This window comes from Nestor notabilis, unplaced genomic scaffold (assembly GCF_000696875.1).
Source record: "Nestor notabilis isolate BGI_N333 unplaced genomic scaffold, ASM69687v1 scaffold3348, whole genome shotgun sequence".
Taxonomy (NCBI): Eukaryota; Metazoa; Chordata; class Aves; order Psittaciformes; family Psittacidae; genus Nestor; species Nestor notabilis.
This window is the reverse complement of record NW_009941350.1, coordinates 241886-251011: the sequence shown is the minus strand read 5'-3', so window position 1 is coordinate 251011 and position 9126 is coordinate 241886. Positions and strand designations below refer to the sequence as shown.

General features: G+C 40.7%; 1 protein-coding gene across 1 annotated transcript in view; it reads left to right on the top strand.

Moving 5' to 3' along the window:
• The first annotated feature begins 248 nt into the window (after positions 1–248).
• Positions 249–9126, top strand: part of CPQ (carboxypeptidase Q) — a 134890-nt gene continuing 126012 nt past the window's right edge. Inside the window, exon 1 of the mRNA XM_010020821.1 lies at positions 249–703. Within this exon, the coding sequence (XP_010019123.1) occupies positions 277–703 (427 nt within the window). The 5' untranslated portion in view covers positions 249–276. The remainder of the gene's footprint in view (positions 704–9126) is intronic.

The following is a 9126-nucleotide window of genomic DNA, read 5'->3' as shown; positions in this document are numbered from 1 at the left end:
TTTCTGAAGACCACAACAAAGATTGTGCCCAGTGGTCTAAGTATCTTTTTCATTTGCTTTCAATAATTGTGTCTCCAAGTTGAGTTTTCTTTCCTGCCAGTTCTGATCAAAGCATTTTCATGATAAACCGATTTCTTTTCATTTTGTTCTGTCTGCCAATCTAAGTAACAAAAAGTACTGCTGATAGCTGTATGAGAGGGTTTTATAGCCTTTTTTTTTTTTTCTTTTTGTCTTTCTAACAGGCCATCTGTGGAAAAGAAACAAAAAAGAGAAAAAATGAAGTGCATATTCTTAATATTTTTCATGAATTTATTACCACTGTATGCCGGGAAGTCTTTGAGAAGAGATGACAGTTACCCAAAAACATTTGAAGACATTAAAAATGAGATAGCTGGCTATTCTGATATTGCTAAAGCTATTATTAATCTTGCTGTTTATGGAAAAGCTCAGAACAGATCCTATGAAAGATTAGCAGTTTTTGCTGATACCATAGGACCTAGACTAAGTGGTATGAAAAATCTAGATGCTGCCATCAAGTATATGTTCAGTGCCCTGCGGGAAGATGGGCTGGAAAACGTGCATCTGGAGCCTGTGAAAGTACCACACTGGGAAAGAGGAGAAGAGTTTGCAATGATGTTGGAACCAAGGAATCACAGCATTGCTATTTTGGGTCTTGGGAGCAGTGTTGGAACTCCTCCAGAAGGTAACTCTTCCTTTTGGAATTAAGTATCATTTACTTTTTAATGCCAGACTGTATGATACACCTAACTACTCTCAGTGGTGCTGTCATTCTGCAAGAGAAGATGCTATTTTTCTGGGATTTCTCTGTATGACATGGTTGTGAATGATGCAGTTTGGTTTAATACAGTTTGGTTGAACCAACCAGTAAAATTAGAGTTAACTCCTGAACTCTGCATTAAATCTGTACCCTTTTGTTTAACACTCCTGAACCTTGCTTGCAATGATTCTGCTCCTCCATTGAAGCTGGTGGGAAATGTTCTTTAATCTGAGATTTTCTAGTCCTTCTTTTTCATCTTGGCCAGAGAAGTTCTCCATGGGGCACTGAGTTGATCCATGATTTCTGTTCTTTTTGCTGTGCTCTATCCTGTCAGGCCCAGCACTTCACTCTGGCAAACAAGACAGTAGGATGAGGAGACTCTCATGCTGAGCTTGGAAATGCCAGCCAGTTGCTAAGCATGGCAATTGGTGTCTGTGTGTCCTTTCCTTCCCTTGTCTCATCCTTACCTTGGAAAAGTCTTTGGTACTCACCTGTTACTGAACTGCATGTTGCCTCGTAGTGGATCATGTGTGATATGTTACTTTGGGAACAAGAATGACCTTCAGCTGGGCTCAGCAAAATTAAGGTGTTTTCAGTCCCAGAATATTACCTTGCTTGCAAACAGAATTATTTATAAGATTATCTTTTTGTACATATTGATGTGGGGCTTTCTATTTAAAGGCTGGAGGACAACCTTTTGTGACTGCTCTCCATAAGTAACAATAGGCTTATTCCTAGACCACTTCAAAAGCATTCTTATTCCTTTATGAGAAAATAAATTTGGTTGAGGAAATAGAAGGTAACGTGATAGTAATAATTATTTTAATGAATTGTAATTTTTTATGATAGTGAGCTTTCTGTTTGAAATGAAACAAATAACGTATAAAAGCTGTTTTGTTTAGAAAAATTACATAGCCATTCAAAACACAACAAAGTAAAACTGGGTAATTTAAGATAGATTTGGAATAAACCTTAGTTGGGAAACATCTACTGTAAATTTTGTCTGAGATATTTCTGTCATATTGAGGAAAACACATGCCTAAAATACAAAACAACTAAACCCATTTATAATATCTGTTTATCCCATGATATGTCTATAAGGCTTAGTGCTTTGATAGGAGAATATTTATAGCAAAGGTTAAACCTACAACTTATCTTGTATCCTTTCCAACCCTATTCCAAGCTTCCTAAAAAGGAAGCTAAAATTAATATGGCATTTTTGGTATTGAGCAAGTGTTACTGAACCTGCAAAAAGAACTTGCAATTTAATCTCGGCAAACATCTTCACGTCCTTAGAAGTCTGGTTTTCACTTCCCTTTTTTAGCTGTGTAGTTATTTCTAGTTGCCTGATCTTACTCCTAGGTTTGCCTTTTTTTCATTTAGACAGTTACTGAATTTACATGTTTAAAAATGCTCACAGAGGCTAATCCTGTCTTTCTTTTTCATCTGTAAAGATCTTATTATAAGACAAGATTGTATTATCCAGCACTAGTTTATACTCAGTAATGCTCAAAACCTTCCCATTATTCTCCATCATCATTTACTTTCCTCTGAGATCTGCCCTGTTTCTGAAGAGGTGTCTGTGTTGGTGCTAGAAGACTGCATGGCAGTGAGATTCTTTCACAGAAGAGTGGCAGTTTCTTACACATGGTGGTATCATTTTGATTAAATTACCTTCTGATTTAAAATCTATCTGACTGTTCATGGCTGTTAAGATTTCTGCTGGTCTCATCTTGCTCTGTGAAGCTGTGACAGGTTCCCCTAATTGACAGAGGTTACGGAGGGTAGCTGGCCCATGGTGAGCTCTTGGCTATCATTTTTCTGCTTGCTGGATCAGCCGCCTGGCTGACGGAACTGTCTGGTGAGAGCCGCTTGTCACCAGTCTCTCTGGGAAAGAGAATTGCAAGGTGTGCTGCTCAGAAAAGTGGTGTCCTAAAACCCACACTTATCCCAAGCACAGAATAAAAAATGCGTGGTTAGACTATTAAAACCACTGCCTCATCACTTCTGAGGAATTCATTCCTAGATCTGCTCCCTCTGGTCTAACCAGCAATTGTCACCGAGCCCTGTTCCTGAGAAAAAGGGATAGGCAGTTGCCCTAAATCACATCAGAAATATCTGAACAATTTCTCTCCGCGAGGGAATATCGACTGTTCTGTTTTGTCTTGTTTTAGCCAAGAAACTGTGGGAGCGTGAGTCATCCTGTAATCAAAGTAATGCAACTCAGTATGAGATGCTTGATGCTGATTCTCCTGGCATTGTGCTGCTGTTGTTGCACGGGATCAACTAGGGACATCGACTGCTGACATGCCGAGCTTTGCGCGTGTCAAAGGCTGAGGACTGGCTTCCAGTTGTTGGCTCCATGATCTGGCCATTGGTGAGCCACCAGTGGCCATGGCCTTTAGAGACACCTTCAGAGCTGCCTTTAAAGTGGACTGTGCAGGTGATCCCTGAAGGTGTTTGGTATTAGCTTGATAATTATTGTGTGTTTTAAGTCAGGATACGTTTTGGACCCCTTAGTTAACAAACCTCTGCTTCTGTAGAGCCCAAACAGATCCCTTCCTTGATATTGCTGGTGCCTACTTAGACCCAGAGGACAGCACTGGCTGGACTTACAATCTTTTAAAGTCTGGGGATGGGATTAAGATGGCACTCCTCACTCCCAGCAGGATGTACAGAAGACCATTTCTTGCTTTCTCATCCTCTCAGTTGCGTCCTGTGTTCCTCCCCTCCCATTATGTGCCCCCAGGCTTGACACCAGATGAGCTGAGAAAATAGGAAACACTGGCAGATACTTAAAACATTGCTTCTCTTCGGATGTGCTTAGTGCTACATGCTGGACTTGGTGAACCCCCGGTGCCCTAGGAGCAACTCCTGATACCTGAGCTAGTGCTAGCTTCAGAGCTAGTGCTCTGAAGGGCTCTTTAATAATATGGGGATAACCTAAGAGCAGTTAGAAACCTGGCTTCGAATGTTGGAAATTCAGGGTTTATTTTCTCTTCTGTCCTTGGAAGTTCAGACCAGTGTTTCCTAAGAGTGACCCAATGGCCAGAGCACATGCTGAGGCTGCTCACTTTCCATTTCAGCATACATCATGCAGGTGTGGAAAAAAAATCCATGATCCTTTGGGATAGGAGCAGGAAGCCCTAAATAATAGCAATATTTTAGCCATGGATCTAGAGCCAGCATAGACTGTAGGATGCAAGGAGGGTCTCTTCTTGCAGGTCTTCTATCTAATCCATGCCTATGGGGTTGAAAACCTTTCGGGACATGGACAGAACTTTGTCCGTTTACTGAATATGCTGGGATTTGCCTACTTTGGCTCAGATATAAATTTGGCATAGACCTAGTTGGCTCACTCGAGGTTGGAACAGTTCTAATGATGTGCAGGAGGCTTTTCAGTGCTTTGTGATCTTGTGGATAAAATCTGCATTTCCCTATTTTCTTCTTCAGGCCTAGGCAGCACGCCAGGATGTCAAGTTTCCAGATTCTGTCTGATTTATACAGCAAAAAGGGGTAGCACAGAAAGGGTTAGTTTTTTTTATCGAAGAGGAAAATTTTTCAGTATCCCAAGATTTGAAGGTGTTGGGTCAAAGAGAAAGTTTTCATTTCTTCTCATCTCCTTACAAAGAGGGAGTAACTTTCATGCCTGTCTTAGTGACAGGGAGAGGAAAAACATGAAATGCAGAGTGATCTGGATTTCCAGAAGTCAGCAGAGATTTAAAATGGTCACCACCTTGAAGAAATGGATTTCTAGGTAACAGACAGGATCACATGTTAGAAAGTGCTTAGCTGAGGAAGCTGACAAACTGGAGGTTTACCATATTTAGTCAATGCCCTTGTCTCGTTTCCAGTGTTTCAACATTGGCAAAACATACATATATAGAGAGAGACTGTGTTGATTTCTGGTAGTACTGATTATATCCCCCAAATTCTGAGGAAAATAGATATAATTGTTGCTTTGAGAATCCCATAATTGAAGGAAAGTAGAAGTTTAGCAGATGTTTAACCATCAAGTATCAAAAAATGGATACTTTTTGCATGTGTTTTAAAATACACTTTTTTTCCCCCCGATGGGTGACCTTGTCCTTTCATTTTAAAGAAATCCTGACAAGTAGGACCAACCCCAGAACGCAGCCTGCCTGAAACGGCTTCTCAAAAAAGCAACAGCTTCTGGTTTCTATGTACTGTTTTCTGCAGCAAAACTGAAATAATACAAATATGAAGATGATGTGTTGGCAGACTTCTTCCTAGTTTTCAAGTCATGGAGTTTTTTTGTTTAACTATCAACAACATTTGGTCCAGTCTTGCTCTTACAGAAGTTGGTGGGAGTTTTGCCACTTAGATAATATAAGAATAGTTCCAGCTTGTTATTTATAAATGTGGTTAATATGTGTCTTAAAGTTGTTGAAGGTGTGTACTGTTGCTTACAGGATCTGACATCCCTTTAAGGATGCTGCTGAAAGAAGTGGTCTGGCTCCAGTCCTAGCTAATATATTTTTCCCTGATGTTGGCCCTCCTTTTTTGTTTCTCAGTGGTGAAGTGGATTAGGGAATTCAGATAGATTAACAGAAGCCCCCCCCCCAAATTAATTTTAATATATACCAAGGGAATTACCCTTAAGTTGGATGATGACTGACCTACTGGGAGAGAAAGAAATCCTTCTGGAGGGACTTGGGTACCCCTTTTGATGAGGCTTGCAGTGCTGAGAACAGGGGTTGGAGGGAGTCATAGGCATGAGAGCACAGTGCATGACAAAGCTCTCCTCCTGTCTTCACTGGATCTCTCTTTTTCTATTTGTAAGGAGCTATTGATTCACATCTTGAGACCGTGAGCCTCAGTATTGTTTATTATTACTTAGAGCAGTGCTGCTTGTGGTACGGTAACTATGCTACTGTTTTTCTTGGAATGTAAAAGATGACATCTGTGAAGGACCTTGGATGCTGTGGTGTTCAGTGGCCCAGCGTCTGGGCCAAAAGTTAGTGCAATGGTATTTCAAAGATTTAGAGTGTAGGAGTAGCTGTGTGGCTTTGAGGTGAACGGGCTGTCTGGGAAAGACATGGGTTCCAGCCGCTGCTTTAGTAAATGTCCAGGTGAACTGTACAGACTGGCAACAGCAAAAAATTGAATTTTCAGCTCTTGGCCTTTTTCAGTGTCACTGAGTTAAGGGTTTTTGCTTCAAGGATGGTGAGCCCAGGCTGAAGCTTCTGCCTGACAGTAATGGAGGCAGGATTTGAACATGATTTTCTGCATGTGTGGGAAACGCATGCACAGCCGGGTTGCACTGGCACTTTCCCCCTCAGGGGACTGTCTGCAGTGACCACAATCTTGACTCACTAGGGAGGGAATTGTTGCCCTTGGTTCATCCTGTTTTGGGCACCTGTGTGCTCCAAAACTAGCTTTTCTGGATCCTATTCTTGGGTGTCTGCTTCTTCCCAGACATGGGGCAAGCCTGTGCCCTGTGCAGGGCTGCTCCTGGGAGAACCAGACCCGTTGCCCCATTCTTCTGGCATACAAGGCTTTGTGCTGGGGGTCAGGTCCAACCCCCTTCCTACTATGATTTACTGCTGCACAGTAAGCTACATGCTACTGAAACCAAACTGTTCTAATGAGATCCAGTATTTGCTGGAAATTAGAAGTCATATGTGTCGAAAATGTGACTATTACACAGTGTTTATTTTTCTCTGTGTTCTTCTTAAAGAACAGAGTAATACATTTAGCCTCTGTGCTATGCATCAGAGCTGAATAGTTTTGGATAACTCTCCTATGTAATTTTAGTTTCATGAAGTAATTCTGTTTGCTGTTCCACAGAGTAGGTGAGGTCACATTTTCCAGAAGTATATTCAGATCTTACAAAATCTTTCTTCCTGATAAAGCCCTCCTCGTCGTTTCACAGTTCCCGTAAAATATTACATCTTTTCTTTGTATTTTAATTCTTATATCAATACATATTGATATGTGTTAATAGAGCAAATGTGTTTCTAGGGTACATTTCTTAAAGTATTTTAATTTTTCAGTATATGCTAATAATTTTTGAGGGAGAAAAGAAAGGAAGCGATGATATGGATCTTTAAATTGGTTCAACCTGACACCAAGCCTTAATTTGATGGGTTCATTATGGACCCAGAATTTGGGTTTGTTTTTCTGAAAATCTTGTTGAATTATATGGGACTTTGTGGGGAAAGCTGAACTAATTCCTGGAGAGAGCTGAAAAGTGACATGTTTTTAAAAGAGGTAAGGTAGAAGTTGGGAAGAAAAATGTTTTCGGGGCAGATTTTAGAGGATGCTGAACTTAAATAGCTTTCAAGAATATATTTGCCTTATCTCTCTACTCCTCAAACCCTTCTTTTCTTTAACCTGTCCCAACAACTACCTTTCTTTGCTATTGCCAGACATATATATCTACTTTTTCCCTGTTGCGTGCTTCATCTTCTTATGTCTTTATCCAGGACTATTGATCCTGGAGCGTTCTGTGCAGGGTGATGTGGCATCCAGGGTCTGACATTTTTACAGTGTCACTGCACATCCTGCCTGGTACATTATAACATTTTGTGCAGCTCTTTCCTGTGGTCCATGCAAAAAAATTTCCAGGTTTTCTGTATCTCTGTGAAAGAAGCTACCTTGCGAATAAGCACAAGACAGTGCGTGTGAGCCATTTCTGAAAGGATCAGGGGTGTGATGCTTTTATCCTGGGGAGATGGGCAAGTCTGAAGGACAACTGGATTAGCCAGGCTAAGGTCACAAAAATTTTGGGCTACCACCTGCATGTTCTTAGGGTTAACATGGAATACAGTATACTTTGATGTGGCAGCTTCCAGGCTACATTAAGTTTGCAGGAGAGCTGAGGTGGAAATTGAGAAATCTGAGAAGCGGCAGCCATGCAGTAGACAAGAAACAAGGGCGGTCTGATGCCTCCACTCTGTGAGGCAGGCCTATGATCATCAAGTAGGCTTCATGCACTGCTCTTGTGGTGTCTTGCTGCTCCTGCTCTTTCTTTAGGCTCTTGTGGTGTCTTGCTGCTCCTGCTCTTTCTTTAGTCTTGATTTCCTGGTCATGCTGTCCTGATTCCTGGTTCTGATGAATGGAGATGTAGCAATCTTGTCTCCTCCTTGCTCTCGTAACTGCAGAGGCCAGGACATGTTTCAGACACATTCTTCACCAGTTTTCAAAATCTGCACCAGTACCAGAACAATTAGATGTTGTTGACTTTTAGTGTTGCTATTTCAGGCAGTATTTTATGTTTAGGATGCAAAAAATTTAAAATATGTAACACACAAGGAAATTTAATGGAGACTTGGTCGATGTATTTTCAAGCTTTGTTAAGACCTGAAAATACCATATTTTAATTGTTTTAAGCAAAAACTGCCTTGGCCATCGGATTATTTATTTGACAGTGGCAGCTTCAGTGCATGTGAACCAGCAGCATTGCTGTTCCAAAGCATAATTTGTAAGAGAAATCATAATTCTTATGTTAACTCTGTGTGAAGTAATGAAGTTTGGAAGGTACATAGGGGTGCATTATTCACATGCTGTTGTTGAAAAATAATTATTGTCAAATTAATGATGGCTGCATTTGGCTTTGTAACTAGATCTCCAAGGGGCTGTTCCTGTCAACAGAAATGAGACTGGGAGAAAACCAAGAACAGCAACAATATTCTGTATGAAGTTTCCTTGATGTTTTAATAGAGATTAATCGGTTTTAAAAACTTGACAATAGGGTGCATTTTTTTTTTCCTTACTCTTCTCCGAAACCTGTTAGTAACACAGACAGATACATAGCTCCAGATACTAAAATGGCTTAAGTATTCATTGCATTGAATTTTGGGGAGAATAAGTTCCCTCATGAGGAATTCCCTTTGAACTAATCTCTCTCTGGCATGATTGCTGGCAGGTAAGCATGTGCTAGGAGGTGACTCTCCAGACAGACTTGTTCATGCCAAGAATCAGACTTTTGATCTATGGCAATGTTGCAGACAGCTGATTTACAGGTTCTTTTTCATGTGCACATGTTCACATAATTGGACTTTCTGTAGCTAGTAGCTAGTAAAGAATAACTGCAGTCAGTCATGCCTTTATCCTGCCTGTGACAGACTTTAGACTTTGCAAATATGGACCATGCCATTTATTTCAGCTGGCAGTGTGATCATCAAAGTTGTGGCAGAGTGTTAGAAACATAAATTTCTGTGTACAGAGGACTTTGTAATACATAATTCTGTTGGTAATTGAAAGTTGTCTGCTTGTTCCCACCATCAACACCCTTTCTGTACCTTAATTCTCAGAAATGGCAGAGTACAATTTACTGTTTAATATGAGAAATGAGAGGAAAGCCCTAGTACTACATAGATACT